The 18,915-nt window shown below is 40.0% G+C and overlaps 1 protein-coding gene across 2 annotated transcripts in view; it reads right to left on the minus strand.

Moving 5' to 3' along the window:
• Positions 1 to 574: 574 nt before the first annotated feature.
• Positions 575 to 18,915, minus strand: part of LOC126259574 (serine/arginine repetitive matrix protein 1-like) — a 498,403-nt gene continuing 480,062 nt past the window's right edge. For both annotated transcript variants that reach the window (XM_049956481.1, XM_049956479.1), the window contains 3 exons: positions 15,830 to 15,997; positions 7,786 to 8,079; positions 575 to 2,897 (listed from right to left, as the gene is read on the minus strand). In XM_049956481.1, the coding sequence (XP_049812438.1) occupies positions 2,604 to 2,897; positions 7,786 to 8,079; positions 15,830 to 15,997 (756 nt within the window). In that variant the 3' untranslated portion in view covers positions 575 to 2,603. The remainder of the gene's footprint in view (positions 2,898 to 7,785; positions 8,080 to 15,829; positions 15,998 to 18,915) is intronic.

The raw sequence follows: 18,915 nt of genomic DNA on the forward strand, positions 1-18,915 counted from the left end.
CCACAGTAGTTTCACAGCTCTTATGATGACTGTTGTAACTATTAGGATTTATTTATTCACAAGTAGACCTGAGCTTCTCACTGATTAGGTAATTTATAGCAATAAAGTATCCTGGAAATTTTTGTACAGGTATTTTCCTGTAGCCTCTTTATTTCTTATAAAAATTAGTCCTTTTACTCTGAATAGTTTATAGTGAGTGGTAAATGTCTGTTCTACTACCAGCACAAATGTGACAAGAATAATATCTATTGACACAAAATTTCGTTTCTCTTTGGGGCGGGGGGGGGGGGGGGGGGGGAGGGGGGAGTGAACTGCTACACTCTTGTATGAATGAGAGTGCTTTTGAAGTGGAATGCGAAGGACTCCTATCTAGTGAAAGAGAGATCACAGGAATGGGCAAGGACACAAATCCTGTGGATACAACTTAGGGGAAAGTATGGAGCTTTTATTAATAAAAACATGGGCCATCACATTTTAAAATATGTGTCTTACGTTTTATAAGTGTTATTTGAAGTTGCGCAATGTTAAAATTGTGTTTGCGGGAAACAAACAGAATTGATTTTTTATTGTCCCTAAAATATTTTATTTTTCTGTTTAAAATACAAGCTTGAATATAAAAGTTGTTCACATAATAATGTAGTTTTTTCTGTTTACTTCATACACATTTTTATGCTACAATTAGGAACAAGACTGTTTCTGTCTAAAGTAAAAGTTATTGAACTACAATATGTATACCAACACCAGTATATATAATTTGTTTACACTGTCTGCAAAGATGCAGGTAAGTCTTTGACATCTTTCCTCTATTTTCAGTTACTGTTAAGAACCCTTCTCATGTTTCAGTATTTCAATAGTGATTTAAATGATTATTATTTAAGACATTTTACAATATATTCGGTTACAGATTTTATATAGGAGTCCTACTTCTTTATAGTAACAGAAACAAACATTGAGTCAAATTTATATGGTTTTTGTAAACATCTGGCTTTAAATGGCTCTTTTCTGTAGTTGTAAGCTACAATAAACTAATACTCTCAAATCATTAATGAAAAATTTGCCTCACAATAAGAAATAATCAAGACTTTAAAAAACTGATTAAGAATATATATGAATCATCTTCATGGTTATGCATATTTCATCTCCTCGTAACATTAGCTTTTGTGATTTTCATTTTTATCTGATTCCAATACTTTTGGACTTTTATATTTTGCATACCTTATTAGCTTTTAAGTTTACTGGCATGATCAGAATTGGTATTAGTTCTTCACATCCATACACTAAGCACAATTTTGTGTAAGTATATTATTCGTTAACCTCCATATTTACCATACATATTTATCTTTCTCTGTGAATATTAAATTAATCAGATAACTTATTTAAAATTACAGTAATATTCACTGTGGTTCTTATAAACATATACTCATGAAATACATCATCTCAAAACTCATTCTAAAAGTAGCTGAGATCATTTAAAAAAATAAAATGACTTTGTAATTCAAAGTTGGCAATACTTTGAAATCATTGTGAGAATTTTGTTGAAGCTAGTTTTCATGGTCGAAATAATCATTATGGCGCACACATGTTAATTTCACAATCACATTCAAGCTTTAAGCTACTATTACACTTGTCTCAGGTGTATTTTGGTGAGGGTATAGAACAAGGATTTTAATTTTATTACTGGTATTGCCACAGTTGCTTTCGATGAATATCAGGTGTGATACAGTAAATTATACTTTCACTCTACATATAGCGAAGAAAAAATAATTAAGTAATTGATCACATTTTAGATTAAACTGCAATAAAGTACAGAGTGAGGACAGTGGCTACTGAATAGACAAGAAAATTTTTTACACATCGAAGACAAAGCAACTATTTGGTTGGTGTGTGCTTAGATTATCGTCATAAATCACAGTCATACTCTGACTATGGAACAAGAGTCATCTAGCACATTTATTGTGGCTGCTTAGTAATGGTTGCACCCCTGCCAAGGTCTAGTCTGCAGTCTAAGGTTCCTAACTACATATTTAACATGTCAATTACCACCTGTAGATCTGAACATAATTTAACCACAGTATGAATAACTGCATGAATTTTTACAAAAAGGACATTATTTCATATAAATATGACATGTTAGATCAGAAAATGACAAGAAAATATGACAGTTTGAAGAGTCTAAGTTCACAGTCCTTTATATTAAATGTAGCTACAAAACTATGGGCCTGTAATTAAACATTTTAATGAAAATATGGTTTTACATTATTGGAGGTAATTATTATGTAGGAGCTATATCAGTATGAATCTTATACTGATGTAATTTTTTTCAGAGCTTGTATTTGTCATTTGTTTTAGTTAATGGATTTACCTGTAGATATTTCTGAATTCTGTTGCTTGAGTGTGTGAAACATTCAGTTTTAATCTAATAAGAATTCCTGCGACAATTGTGACACATCTGGTCAAAAAAAAAGTATTTTCATGCACCTAATCAAAATTTTTAGCCAATTATTAACAAAAGAATAAATTATGTTTTACAGATGTACTTGTTATAGAATTGCAGCCTTTTAATATTTTAGTACAGATAAGTTTACATGAGCTTTTAATGACATTTATCGACGCCGTGCCCCGACCTTCCCTGCACTGGTTCTAGCAGCAGGTGTAGGTTTCTTATTATGCTGCATGTTGGCACATCGGGGGATGTGCCGTTCAGCAGCAGCCTCATTAAACCGCCGCTGGCAGTGAGGGCACTGGATGTAGTCAGATGTGTCAAGCGGTGGTGGTGGAGGCAAATCTGACAGCTTCCCTCCAGCTGCCAAATGTGCCTTCATCTCCTTTGCTGCACGAATTGTTGCGATGAATTCCTCATGCTTTTTTCTCCAGTCTGGCTTTTTTGCTTGAGTTTCCTGAAAGAGAGGCATTTCCAAGTTGTTGTAGTCTAAGTAATTTATCATTTATCTGAATGAACCACACTTAAAAGTAAATAGAAAGAAAAGAGCAACCATAGCAAATGTTCAGTCAAGTCATATGAAGGGGTTAGTCATACTAAAAGTTAATCTAATGGTAGCAGGTAAGACAGTGGCACAAGAAGAATGCATTAAAAGTCCATCCTGTTTGCAAAACATTTGGAGGAGGAATGGTTATAAGGTAACAAAAAAGAAAATTAAAAAAAATTAGCATATATACAGGGTAGCAAGAAGCAATGTAGTGCAACACATGGGCAGAAGAGGATGGTTAAAATGTAGGAGTGGTTTACAAAATTCAGTACATCAACAATAAAGAAAGTGTAGTAAGAGAACACTATTTGGAGATGGGATGGTGTGGAGGGAGCAGAAGATAAGAATTGTGACAAGAAACCCTCACTTGTGAACTCCCAAAGCACTATGAAAACTGATTCAAAACTTTTCACTGACACAAAAAAGGGAAACCCCCCATCACACCCCCTCATATTTAGTAGTGAGATTTCCCAGTAGATAGCCCTTAAAAAACTGAACCGAGATCAAGCATTAAAACCGGAAGAATGTGTGCTGAACTGTGAAGAAAGAAGCAAAATAGAAACAGAGAATGGTCCAAGCTCAAGATATGCAACATTAAGGTAATAACAAGAACTAGGGCATTGTGGTAGTGTGGTCACTGTGTTGGACTACAAAGCCGGAGATCTGAACATGAATCTCCTTCATGCACCCCCGCCCCCCTTTTCCATGTGATCATTGACATATGTGTTCACTGTGTTCAAATTTGAGTGTGTAATGATGTAATGTCCATTTGGAACACCGAGATGTAACAAAGGGACCTCCAAAAGTATTTACCTCATATTTGTTCTACACAGGTACCACATGTTATGACTCGTGTGCTCTGTTTTGGAAGTTTTGACTCTTAAATCCCTTTGTTGTAACATAGTTCACACCCGTTTATGTGTTGTTTTCATTTCTGTGAGAGGTCTTGCCTGCTCTCACTTTTCATTACATTTACGTGCAGTGCTAATATATTCTTACCATATGACTCACATTCTATAATCAATTGACAATTGCCAAGATTACAGAAGGAGAACAGATATGTCAATGACTAAGTGGACAATTCATAAATTTGTGTGGAAAGGGGGGGGGGGGGAGGCATGAATTAGATTTGAACACGGATCTCCCAGTTTGCAGTCCAACACCATGACCACACAACCACGATGACATGGTTCTTGCTATTCTCTCAATGTTGCATATCTTGAGCTTGGACCATTCACTGTATTTTTCTTCTTTTTTCATCATTCAGTACACATTCTTCATGTTTTCATGCTTGATCTGTGTTCAGTTTTTGAGGGCTATCTGCTGGACCTTTCACCACTAAATCTGAGGGGGTGCAATGGGGAGTTTCCCTTTTAAGTATTCAGGCCATCAACAAAGTGTTGCACAACAAGGTAACCATTTGGAGTTTTAGAATATACAAAAGTAAACCATGACAATAAAAAGCTCTGACAAGAAGAGAATATTTAGAAATGTGGTGCTATGGAAGAATGGTGAAGATCAAATGCTTAGACTGAATAACTAATAATGATATACTGAACTGAATTTGAGAGAAAAGAAATTTATGGCACAGCTTGTCTAAAAGAAGAAACTGGTTGACAGGGTATATCCTGAGGCATCAAGGAATTGTGTTGGGTAATGACAGGAATTGTGGGGAGTACAAATTGTAGAGGGAGATTAAGGCCTGACTGCAGTAAACAAGCAGAAATGGATTCAGGTTGCAATTTAGTCTTGTACCTGTTAAGAGGTCTGCAAAGGATAGATTGCAGTGGAAGGCTATTCTTTGGAATGAAAACTATAAAAACAACAACAAATTCATTTTTTCAGTAGTTTAAAGATATTTTATTTTGCAAGAAATTCTACTTTGAATCCTCAACTCTCTGGAGACCAAGACTGAGCATAGCTCAGACCACAACTCTGTGTTAAAGAGACCATGTTGGAGTAAAGGTTGAGCTATGTTGTCTTGACGCACGGGTTACCTAATGCTCGAAAACTGGACTCATTTCATATGAGAACGATGTAGGGACATCTTGCTACCTGTCCCTTGACTGATGCTGCCATCTGTTGTCAATTTCTACAACTATTTTGAAAGAAACATTAGTGAATGTAACAGCTGCTGTTGCGAATGGCTGAGCCAATATCATTGGATTTCATGTGTGTACTTGTTAGGTTTTGCAGTTTACTATAATTCTGCTCCAAAAGCATCACATTTGGTTGAGCGAGAAAGAAAGTCAGGAAGCTCAAGAGTAGGAAACTGCTCGACAGCTGATCTTGCACTTTTATCTTGGGAAAATAATTATACTTCCTGTTATTATTTTAAAATTTATAATCTATCAAAGCACTAAAGTAAATATGAAAAATAAATCTTGAAGATTTGTCCTTTTTATTATGTATGTCTCTTGAAGATACATCAATTACATATCTGCCAATAATTATTTAAAGAACAGGATAAATGGCTGATTTCCTGGGTTCATTAGTCTTCTAATCGGCTGGTCTCCGAAATGTTAATCCTGCCCACTTCCATAAAACTTGTATGAAGTGCTTCTGACCAGGGCACAGTTTACCAGTCGTCAAGCGTCCGACCTATAAGGTCACGAGCCCAGGAGAGGTGCTGCAGGTGATGTCATGCTGTTAGCAAAGGCACCCGCGATGGTTGTCTGCCGCCATAGCCTATTAACACCAAATTTCTCCACACTGGCCTAATGGATACATTAGTCTTAAGCCCCACAGTTATTTATGTGGTTACTTCATGCAGTGTTGTTTGTCTGTTGGCACTGACAACTCTATGCAAATGCCGCTGCTCTCAGTTGTTTAGTGAAGACTGTTGCCTACTGCATAGTATGTTGTGAGAAGTAATACCTTAAATGCACCCTCTTGACACCATGGATCTCTGAATACGAATTCCATAATGATTTCAGAAATGGAATGTCTCATACACCTGCCTCCAACTACCATTCCGCATTCGAAGTCTTAATTCCAGTTGTGCAGTCATAATCACTTCGGTAACCTTTTCACATGTATCACCTGAAGACAAATAACAGCTTCACCACTGCACTACCCTCTTACTCTTTGTGTACATGATGCTACCACCAACTATATATATGCATATAGCTGTTGCAGGACTTCTGTCACCATAATATAAATGGGGTGTAGAATTTCTGTAAAATAAACTTTCTACATTTGCACACAGATTTTTTTCCTGCAAACCTTTGTAGCTGTTAGCAATGAACTGAGTTAAAGCTTCAAGCAAACATTCTTACTGTGGAACATTAGAATTTCTTGTTTAGAGAGACTGATGAGATACCTTACGAAAGAAAAGCATCCTCATACCATTTCAGCAAATAAAGTGACATAAAAATGGATTTGAAATATTTTTCAATGTAGTAATCGGATAAAAAGTTCTCAGTTAATGTGTTGCAACAATTTAACTGAGATTTTTTAATCAAAATGAATCAATTTTGTAATGTGTTATCATTTCTTTTATGATTATTGTTTTGATGAAAAAGTAATATGATTATTTTGATATTTGAAGCAAATGTTTGATTAATGTTACAGTGAGGTGAGAAAACTCATGAGACAGTTATAGGCACTTCCACAGGACAGGCAGTAGTACTGATGCTCAAGGTATAAATGGGCAGTGCATTAGTGGAGCTGTCATTTGTACTGAGGTGAGGTTTTCAACGTGACTATGGCCGCATGATGAAAATTAAGGAATGGTAGTTGGAGCTAGACACATAGGACATTCTAGTTTGGAAATTGATAGGGAATTCAATATTTTGAGATCCACTGGTGAGTGTGCTGTGAACACCAAATTTCAGGCATTACCTCTCACCACAGACAATGCACTGGCTGATGTCCTCCACTTAATGACCGAGAACACCGGCGTTTTCTTAGAGTATGGGGCATATGACAAATGTTCTGCTAGCATAGTGCAATGAAATTTGGCATTAACGGGTTACGGCAGCAGACGGCCGATGCAAGTGCTTTGCCAAGAGCAGGACATTGCCTGCAGTACCTCTCCTAGACTCTTGACATATCGGTTGGACTCTAGATGACTGGAAAACCGTGGCCCAGTCAGATGAGTCCCGATTTCAGTTGGTAAGAGCTAATGGTGCAGACCTCCCAAAAACCGTAGACTCAGGTTGTACTGAGCAAACTAGTGGTGGCTCCTTAATGGTGTTTACATGAAATGGACCGAGTCCTCCGGTCAAACTGAGCCAATTGTTGGCTGGAAATGGTTACGTTCAGCTACCTGGAGACCATTTACAGGGATTCGTGGAGTACACTTTCCCAAACTACAATGTTATGTCACCGGGCCACAATTATCTGTGATCGGTTTGAAGAACATTCCAGACACTTTGAGTGAACAACCAAATCACCCGACACGAATTCTGTCGAACATTTGCGGGGACATAATTGAGAGGTCAGTTCGTGCTCAAAATTCAAAATCTTGGACGTGCAACACTTTTACAATTACAGATGGCCGCAGAGGCGGCACGGCTCGACATTTCTGCAGGCACTTCTGACAACTCGTCGAGTCTGGGCCCCGTCGAGTTGCAGCACTGTGTTGCGGAAAATGAGGTCCGACACGACGTTAGGATGTTTCGGTTTTATTAATATTCACTACGTATTGAAAATAATATCATTAAGAGTTTATTATTATTTTGTATCTCGGAAATGCGACGTGGTAGAGAAAATCTCGTCGCATCTCTGAATTCGGCATCTGAGAATTAGGGAAATCCACCCACTTAGAAGTCTGATTCAGAAAAACGTTAGTTACCTTCTTTGTTGGCGGGCCCTTGAGCAGCATCTTCCTGACGAAAGTCTCTGCCTCGGTGCCCTTGACGCGCTGCTTGACCGGGTCGAACACCTTGCGCTTCTTGGTGGTGGTGCGCCGGCAGATCTCCTCGTGCTTGGCGACGCGGTCCGTGGCGAAGTGGCGGCCGCAGTTGGAGCACGCGACCAGGTCGTCCCGCGGCGGCGCCGACGCCACGGCGCGGAGGGACCCGCCGCCGCGCTGGCGGCCGCTGCCCGACGACGACGAGGCGGCCGACGGCGTCGGCGTCGGAGGCTTCTGCCGGCACAGGGAACAGGCCACTAGTCACTCGCGCCCGTCTGGCAGTCCCAGCTTTATTGTTCGAGCAAAGTCGGAATTTTCTGGAAACTGACATCTATAAACGTGCTCATTTCGTTAGTATTAGGTCGGCGCATAAGTTCGCAGCGATTTTGTACTGCATGTTGCTATGGGTTTATTTATCGATTCTCTTTTTTTGTGCTTCACAGTTGCTATTTGAATTTACATATTGTCATTTAGAGATAGTGAGTTGAGCTGTTAACGCTAGAAAATGGAGAGCTAAATGGAGAAATCGGAACATTTCCGACATATTCTTCTGTCTGAGTTCAGTAGAGGGGTGACAGCAGCGGAGGCAGCCGGAAACATTTGTGCATTGTATAGCAATGATGCCATTCGACAGAGCGCGACAGCAGAATGGTTTTCTCGTTTTAAGGACTCTCCACGTTCAGCAAGATCTCCTGGGAATGATGAAGATCCTTTAAATGTATTAATCCACAATGATCGACGCCATTGTACTCGAGAGCTGGCAAATGTGATGAACTGTGATCATTCCACCATCGTGCGACATTTGCATGCAGTGGGCAAGATTCAAAAATCAAGTACATGGGTACCGTAAGCTCCAAGCCAAAATCACAAAAATCTGCGGGTGGCCAAATGCGCATCTCAGATTGCTCGTCATCAATTGGCTCGTGGAAAACACCGACAATTCCTATACTATATCGTTACTGACGACGAGAAATGGAGTCTCTATGCTGACTTGAGGAAAAGAAAAGAATGGCTGAGCCCAAACAAAGCAGCAACTCCCCATACAAATACCTGTGCACATCTACAAAAAATAATAATATGTATCTGGTGGCACAGCGACGGTTTGGTGCTTCCCCGAGATGTAGCCATCATTGCTGACATTTATTCTCAAAAACTGAGACGTCTTGCAGACGCAGTCCAAGAACAACGACCAGGAAGGCTGCATGAAGTGGTTGCAGCTTAGTCGCATTCAACACACTTATACCAATGTTTACCAGAGGCAGTTCATCCATAGCACATGCTTGCTACGGGTCTCGTGCTGCCAGGAGCCTTTGCACCGTACTGCCTATTTTTTCTGGGGAACATTAAACCTAAGCAGTTTTAATTTGTATACAATATGTGAACAGAATTGTGCAGTGACCTTTGAAGCGCTGGAAACAATAGTCACTCACATGAAATTGCATATTTTCGAGCGTTTAAAGAATGCATTCGGAACAATTTTATTTTATCAAACCACACTTCACGTATTACAAACTGACTCAAGAGTTTTACTTACATATTTTGTTCCACCATAGTCTGCTGTGGATTATTACGGACTTGTGTCAAAATATTGCCATTACAGATTTTTTGCGTTACACTGTTAATGGACAGTCTCAAAATGTTTCTTTATATGTCCTCGCGCCATACTGCCACTCAGTGAAACAGTCTCACAGCCAACATACTGTCGAAGTCTGTCAGCTTTTCGTTTGAATTACAGATGATAATCTAGCTCACACTGTACTGTTTTTGTGGTCCTGTTTCATGTCCTTTTCATAAATTCTGAGTTCAGACCGAGTGTCTTTACGGTGACTTTGTTGGTGAGACTTATTACTGATAAACGGCGAGTTTTCTTATACGTAAGAAAGTAATAAGAGTCAACTGTGACGTGTAGTTTTAGTGTCCTCTGTGTTGATCATATTGCTCAGAGAACGGTTCAAAATTGATTGTGCATAAAATCTGTTACTGCTGAATTTAGTAAAATAAAATGTCGTTAGGCTATCCATTCATTCATACACACTATCAGTTCACGTGACATGTTCCCTGGTTATCTGCAACAGGTTTCTTAAACACGTTATAATGGTATTACATAAGTATTTGTGATGCTATGTTTAGATGGTTCAAATGGCTCTGAGCACTATGCGACTTAACTTCTTAGGTCATCAGTCGCCTAGAACTTAGACCTAATTAAACCTAACTAACCTAAGGACATCACACACATCCATGCCCGAGGCAGGATTCGAACCTGCGACCGTAGCGGTCGCTCGATTCCAGACTGCAGCGTCTAGAACCGCACGGCCAATCCGGCCGGCACTATGTTTAGAAATTTATGATATTTCAGCTTCGTATACTATACTATACTATACTATACTACTACTACTACTACTACTACTAATAATAATAATAATAGTAATAATAGATGAAAAAGGTATAATGACTGGAAGAAAAGATAAGAAATTCCAGCAATTATACGCAAATATAAAGTACGAGTATACTGTGTGTACCTCCTAAGAAGCGTTAGGCGCATTTTCTCTCATATTTCGGCAGATATTTACAACTTTGTTTTTGCAGTGAGTGGTTGGAATCAGTCCAAACAAATACTGCTCATCACGTCTTTCGTGCGACGCACAGTATCAACGGAAAGCGTCTTGTTTGTTTCATTTTGCAAAAAGATGTTTAAAAAATAAAGCGGTCCCAGATTAGTCTAGTGTTATATTCGTTTTATGTTATGTATTAACGGGGACAGAGAAACACAAAGAATAACCAGTACTCTGTCAGCGACAACACCGCCATGCAGCAGCGCTGGTCAGTGGCTGCTGGACTACTGGTTATTGTTGGTATTTTACTGTCGCTGTTCATACACATCGACAAAACGAATATTGCACTAGACTAAACTGGGTCTGCTCAATCGAATGGACACTTAAAATTTCGTTTAAAAAAAATCTTTTTGTAATGGAAAACAAAACGATGCTTTACGTTGACACTGGGTGTCGCGCGAAAGATTTGATGAGCAGAATTTGTTTGGACTGATTCCAACCACTCACTGCAAAAACAAAGGTGCAAATATCTGCCGAAATATAAGAGAACATACGCCTGACGACGCTTAGGAGGGACACGCAGTATACACACATCTTTATCATTTCTCACAGAATTCTGACTCTAACTGTATTATACATCAGATCCGTTCGGGTCTCAGTAAAACTCTAGCCACAGCACGCTCTGTGCGTGATAACAATTTCAATTGTCCACATGAAGTCCTATGCTTTTGTGGGACTCAGTAGGACTCGAGTCGCCGCCTCGCATGTTGGTTACCAGTTATTTAGTTATATGGTCTACAGCATGAACGAAATTTATGAAGTAAATAGGACTTATTGCGTCTTTTAAGTCTCTCTACAGTAAAAATAAACAACATCCATACGAACTAAAAAACGTAATATAAGATATAAAAGCCTGCTCAACGTATGTTCTTAATATATTAGGCAATAATGGTTGTTCTTACTGTTATCTGAAAATGTGACTACAGTAACTTTTGAGGTGCTTGACGCTTTAGCTGTATGCATTCTTTATGCCCTGAACCTCGGAAGTTCCCTGTCGGATTTTTGTTTAGAATATTTCTAGTTGCCCAGGAATCAGGGTTTCTTGATACAAGTCCATCTACAGCGATGTTGCCCCTGCTATCACTGTTTAGAAAACTATGTAGTACAATATCAGGTGAACAGATTTCTACATTCGCATCTGATTGACGTTTGCCTATTCTATGCAGCCAGCCGGGGTATGCTCCACGTCCAATTATGAGATGGATCATGCCTCTACTTGGGCTCATATAATGCAGTTTCTTCCTTTCTCGAATGTCATCGAACAATTGATACATACGACGTCAGTGCCATTGTCCCAGTTCCTCTGCCATGTACCGGTTCTGCAGGTCCTAAGTAGTTGGATTCCCCAGTGATCTGCCTTACTTGTCAAGGTCCACTTTCCGCAACCAGTAGCACGTAGCTCTGTAGCTGATGATTATTTTTGCAAATATGTTCGCAAAATTACTAAAAAGTGCTACTATTGGTGTTATACCAAGTGCTTCCGTAAGTCTTGGTTGCATGCTTTCCTGCATACGACTTAGGTTTGGTTTCAAACGATGAAAGCGTAGCGCGGCTGCTGGGCCCACACCCAACAATGCCACAAAGATGGCAATATTATACAGTTTCATTGCTGATAAAGATAATTACTAAGTCACAGCCCCAAGCCGGGTCAGCTTGTGCACGATTTTGCAGTCTTTCTCTACTGAGATGAGCTGAGAAATTTCGTTTTTCCGTCTAGGTTCGATCCTAAAGATCTACACACATGACTTCTGTGGATATAATTTGCTCCTAATTTGAGAGTAGCAGCAAAAAAGCTTTCTTGTGGGCAGCTGTTTTGAGTTCTTCGTTAACGCACCATAGCTGCAACCGTGATAGAACTCTTGATTTTGCCTCCGGTTTTGCCCAACTACTAGAACGTCGTCCGCATCGCTACGACACTATCTACATGAGAAGTAGTCAACCTTTTTTTACCTGCAGCTCGTTTTAGCTTCTCCGTTAGCAGTAAAATTTTCTAACCGCTCAATCCTTTCAAATAAGGGGAAATCCCCGTTGCACCCCATCTGATTTAATGGTAAGATGGCCCGATGGATATCCCGTCAGAAACTGAACATAGATCAAGCATGGAAACAAGGAGGCGGTGTACTGAACTGTGAAAAAAGAAGCAAACAGAAACAATGAACCGTCAAGCTCAAGATGTGCAACATCGAACGAAAATGAGTAGCCATGGCGTCGTGGTTATGTGATTAGGCTAATGGACTGCAAAGTGGGAGATCCAGGTTCCGATCTCCTTCGTGAGCCATATATATATATTCACAAAGTTATTAACTGTCCGTCCGGTTATTGACTTATCTGTTCGCTATGTTCAATTTTGTGTCGTGGTGTAACGTCCCTTTGCAACAGCGACGTGTAACGAAGGGACCTCCTTGCGTACGTACCTCCTATTTGTACTACACAAGTACCCCATGTTATGACACTTAACGTTACGTTTTGGAAGTTTTGACTCTTGAGTTCCTTTGTTGTAATATAGTTCACACCCGTTTATTTGTTGTTCGCATCTCGCCTGCTCTCACTATTCATCACATTTACTTGCGACGATAATACACTCTTACGACTTGACTCATTCTATAACGAATATATAGTATGACAACTGTAAAGACTACTATTGCCAGGATAATTTGTAGAAATAAAAAAAATATAATAATTCATTACACCTTCTTCCAGTTTTCATGCTTGATCTGTGTTCAGTTTTTGTCGTACTATCCACTTACCATTAAATTTGCGGGGGGTGTGGGGGGCGATGGGGGAATTTCCCTTGCAAGTAAAGGTGATTTAGTAAAGTAGGGAAGTAACTTTACCTTTCGAAGTTTATGAAGCAGAGTTGCAGCAAATTAAAGGTTATAATAATAATTAGTTACCACATACTTTACGTCAAATTTTATGGAAACTCAGTGGAAATGTTTTAAAAACCCTACCATTTGCCGCCCACCATGAAAGCTGGAACGCGCATTAGTGGGCGGTAGTGACCAGGCTGAATACCACTGATCTGCATCATCCTTCCTATCCATCACGGCTAGCAAGGGCACACTGGTTAGATTTAAAAAAAAATTGGGACTTATCTTCACATATTACAAGAAAGTATAATATATTTAAAATCTTACGTGCAATTACAATATATTTAAAACCTCAGTAAATATTGCTAAAATAACGGCTATGGGCCCCACGCTGCCTTAAACTGGCCCTATTGATCACAGAACAGAAGAACACTTTCGAGTTTCCGTGTTCTGATGAAGGTAGAACAAGTAACCATTTGGTAGCATTTGTACACAGTTGAGCAAGTCACACGCAGTGTTACTGTGAGTACACCAGCGTGGAATTATTGCTAGAAGGCTGGAGTGTTATTAAGTGATCGGGACAAACACTTTATGCAAAGACGCAGCCTGGTTGGCAAGTGAGAGTTATGATGGGACAGGTAAAGGGCTAGAAGTGGATGACTCAAGTAGGGCAAGGTCTTTCGTCCAACATATTTTGTACAGAGTGTAACGAAAATGATACCGACAATCTTCGAGTAATTGTAGAGGACGTCTTGAACAAATTGAAGACAGGAACCCATGTTCAGAAACGTTGCCCAATGACGCCGTACAGCTACTGGGAACCCGTACAAGACATGTCTGAGCTTGAACATATGATGGACGGCAAGCAGTGTCGTCGTTACAGGCGAGGATGCGTTCCAGTCCATCTAATATCCTGAGTGGCATCAGGCCTATCGCTAGGAGGTCAGTACTCAGTCCATTAGTGCAAAAAATTATGCGTGGTGACCTATCGGCAGGCGCCTACAGACGCTCGAAGTCCGTCGGCATCGCTTTGTACTATCCTGTGTTGTGACATGAGTCACGAAGGAGATTTGTGCGCTGAACTCCCACTTTGCAGTCCAATAGCGTAATCATACTGTATAACCACGAGGCCAGGGCTACACATTTTCGTTCGATGTTGTACATCTTGAGCTTGACGGTTCATTGTTTCTATTTGTTTCTCTTTTCACAGTGCAGTACACTACCTCCTCGTTTCCATGCTTGATCTATGTTCAGTTTCTGACGGGGTATCCACTGGGCCATCTTACCATTAAACCTGAGGGGGTGCAATGCGGATTTCCCCTTATTTGAAAGGATTGACCGGTTAGAAAATTTTACTGCTAACGGAGATACAAAACGAGCAGCAGATTAAAAAGGTTGATTACTCATGTAAACACTGTCGCAGCGATGCTGAAGACATTCTGGTAGTTGTCTCAGAAGACACTATGGCAAAACCGGAGTTCTTAATGTGCGACAAGAAGTCGCGCACGGGCCTGCGACCATGACATGAACTTGAAGAGACTTATGCCACTGCTGAATAGGTCACTGGAATAACTAGTCACTTGCTTTTCAAAAAGTCTTATTTATTGACGCGTTTCTCAAGTTGATTTCTGATATTGAAGGCTGATACATATGAATATGATCTGAACTAAGACCTTTATGATGTTCTCGCAATGGGCTGTGACTGAAACGCATCAATAAATAAGATTTTTTGTATAGCAAGTAACCTGTTATTCTAGCGACCTACTCCTAACGCGTATGAGTGAGTAGTTTCGGTGAGAATTTAAGTCGAATGGATGGCGTGAAAAATTAGGAGAGCAGAGACAAAAAGTGAAATATTAAGAAGGAAATGAAACTGGATAGGACAAATTAAGAAAGATGGAGGGGCTTATAAAATGTGTTAGAGGGGTTTGTGGAAGGGGAGACGAGGAAGAAAGATATATCAGATCCTTGACGATGTGCCGTAAGGCAGCACATACAGCAGCATTAAGAAGGAAGCGGGAGATAGCCCGAAATTGAGACCGAAAGGACTCGCTAACACAATAGCAAAGTTTTTTTTTACGGCCATCGTATTCACCGTTGCCTGTAGAAATTATTTATTTCACACTTACGGTCTCGGCTTTGGGCTATTATCAAGTAATAGTGATAGTTTTTGCTCCAGCACACGTCAAACTTTAAAATCTTTCGACATGTATACATGTCATCGCCTTCGATGAGTGTCGTCTTATACCAGCAGCAGAATTTGACAGTGCCTCATCATGTGTGCACCCCGATCCCCAACGTCGCATGTGATAAGGATGCACTTGGGTTTAATTTGAGGCCATTTTGATGGCCTGCTAGAGGAATGTTTATGTAGTACTTATATTAAAAGAAAAAACTCATTTTCACGATCACTAGATTTAATTTCAATGTTCTTGGCAAGAGTGCAGGAGTCAGAGGAAAGGGAATTAATGTCCGAGGGAAGCGAGGGGGGCGGGGGGCATCAAGTGCAATACCGCTATTGTGGAAGATATTCTGGAATCGGTCGTGGCGGTGGAAGCTCACCTTGGCTGCGGGCGTAGTCTTGCTGGCGGTGGAGGCGTTGGAGGCGGTGCGGGTGGCGGTGGTCTGGTGCTGGGGGCTGGTGACGCTGCCGCCGCTGGCCCGCGACGTCGAGGAACGCTTCGAGCCCGTCGAAGCGTTGGACGCGGCTGCCGGCGGACTCGCCTTCACCTGTACACAGCCGCCTCTTTCAGGGAACATCCACAAAACGTTCTATCATCGCGCGTTGTGAGACATTTTGTCGCAATTCGTGTAATTCCACGAGAGAACTCATTTTTCTGCGTAATCTGTTTCTGTTTTGAAATAATCACTTTATCTCACGATTTAGCTATTAGCTAAATTGCCCCCCTCCCCCACCGCCCCAGGGCATTGTCAAGCCACCTCTGTTGCTCGCGTCACAGTAAACATTTGTAATCAATCAAACAGCGTGTTTCAGGAGGAACGATCGGTTTTGAGAGATATGACAGGAATGATCATTCGAAGCATGTAAGTCTAGTAAACATGGGCTCAAAAATGTGTACCTTAAAAGCTAAGAGCACTACATCTTCGATACTGTGAAACAAATCTCTCTTAACTGCAAGCTCTTTGCTTTCCGAATTTTTAGAGGGGGTAGTATGGACAAAGAGAAGAAAAAATTGTACAGTAAACATTAGCGCTAAATGGGATGCCTTAAGATCAATAAGTATTTGTTCAGTGGAAGAGATGTGTTTCACAGTACCGAAGATGGCGTGCTCATAGCTTTTAAGGTATGCATTTTTGAGCCCATGTTTACTAAACTTTTTGGCTTCGAATGAGCTTTCCTGTCATATCCCTGAATGTTGACCATTCCTCTGTGACACCCTGTAAGGCATATTTTACACATCTATGTTGTACGCTAGCACTGATAAAACCCCGCACATGGGCCGCATTTTTGTCTTTTTACATACGAACTTTACATCTGAGACAGTTGTATCCGTAACTATCATGGTCGTAACCAACCGTTATTAAGGACGCCATCAGCTCTTGCTTCTTTCACACATCTGTGTGGAGTATTAGATGCTATATGACCACAAATTTTTACTGTGTGCAAGTAAGAAAGGTAGCTTGAAAAAGATCGAAGGAGGCGGAATTAGCTAAAAGTTAATCCTGAAATAATGTCATTATTTCAAAATAAAAGCAGCCTTACGCAGGAAAATAATTGCCCTCAAGAAAAGAATTCACAGCAGTTTTGGGAGCATGAATACAAAAGACTACTGATATTAATTCTTAGTGGCATCAGGCTGGAAGACTGACGTACAATTTGACACGTGCGAGCTCGGCCGCCACTTTTGACGGTAGCTCAGCCTCCAGAAGTAGGTGGCTTTGGTACAAGTAACAGCTAGTTGAGAGTTTTAGCCTAAGGAATGGAGTCAGCTAGCTTTAACTGAAATTACAATAAACTGTGAGATGGCTTTTCGAAAATTAATGTACTTCTGTTCATGTGATTGTGGGCTCTCTTGTTCCTGAAGATTATCTTGAGACTTCACAATCCAAACATTCAAGGTCGTTGACTGAAGTCAGTTAGCAGTTATCTGAAGTCGAGAAGAGGCATTTAACTCCCTGTCTAATAATCACATTACAGTGTTTGGGTGCAGTCACACAATAACAGCGCAAAAATCAGAGCTGCAGGTTAACGGAAGGCTGACGAAAAATGTGCATACTGGTCATCGTCTAGATAGTGGAGACTGTGGCAACGAGTGCTCTTTGTCGATCACGTGGAAGGAAGTGATATTTCCTACAAAATCGAAGAAATTATCAAATAAACATTTTCAGTTTCATGTATATACAGGAACTATCAGACGTGCCACTGTTATAATGAGATGTTTGTAATAGTTTTGTGGTACTGCTGATCACACTGTGGTCAGTATGATCTCCAATGCCGTTACGTACGTGAAGGTCCAATGTTCAATAGGACTGGTGTTTGATAAGTCTGGGGGGCACTCACGATGATGAAACCTAAAGCTTTATTCTTTCGAAGTGTTTTCTGCAGAAGACGTTCGCGAGGTGGGTAAACGTATTGTAGTCTTTCAAAATACCAACGTGTGTCTGCAAAAGTGCACATTGCCGCATGCACCCAGACTGCAGCCCTTTATTGATGCCAGTTTTGTGCGCAGTACCCTCCGTGAAAATGCTTATCATCTGTGAAGTACTTATAATTAGAACGAAACACCATTTCTGAAATTTAAGGACGGATACTGCCTCTATATTTGCGAAATTGTTACCGACATAACTAAAACAACGTAAGATTACGACAACTTATGCAGCAGAGCAATCATCGTTTGTTGACAACAGAAAGTTTTTTACTCACCCGACTATCTCAGTTTACAATAACTACATCACTGTAAACATTCGGGCTTGCCTTTGCACGCAAATGTTATTGCTACAGCTGCACGATCCTTCCTTCCTTTGCCATTTCAGTCATATTGCAGAATGCTGCATCAGAGATCGCTGTCTGCATTACCTTTGACTCAATATGTAATTTTGCTTGAGGTTTATTCATAATCTTCCACAATCTTGAAAATCAGTAACAACTTAATTTTAGTGACTCAAAATTTTAAACAAAAATAGACTACTGCCTCTGGCGTTGAGATTTTGATCAAAGAGTGTTAATATAACACGAATAAAATGAAAGAAATTTACATTTCTGCGGATCTTCCACTCAACATCGTTGATTTCCTTTTGTTTATGTAAATTAACACTTTTATGATGTAATACAATTCATTTGTGTTTTATTTCTGGCAAAGGTTTGGATACTGATTGCATCTACTCAAAACATCAGAAAAATATCGTACGTCAGTATCTGACAGCATGAATGTAACTGAGAATGGACAAAAAACTAATTTTATTTGGACTGCTGAGGTGGCATTGGGTCAGCTGGTTAACTTTCTATAGGCTACCACTAGATACGAAGCTATCAGAAATAAATATGTTGCAATCAGTTTAGAGCACATTCATCCTACAGTGATGGTTCATTCTGTTAAAAAATATAATTAAAAGTGACTACTTCAAAAAACTGTTACAGGTAAATGTTTTGAATAAGGTAAGGGAAAGATATCATCAAAAAGATGATT

Source organism: Schistocerca nitens, chromosome 5 (assembly GCF_023898315.1).
Source record: "Schistocerca nitens isolate TAMUIC-IGC-003100 chromosome 5, iqSchNite1.1, whole genome shotgun sequence".
NCBI lineage: Eukaryota > Metazoa > Arthropoda > Insecta > Orthoptera > Acrididae > Schistocerca > Schistocerca nitens.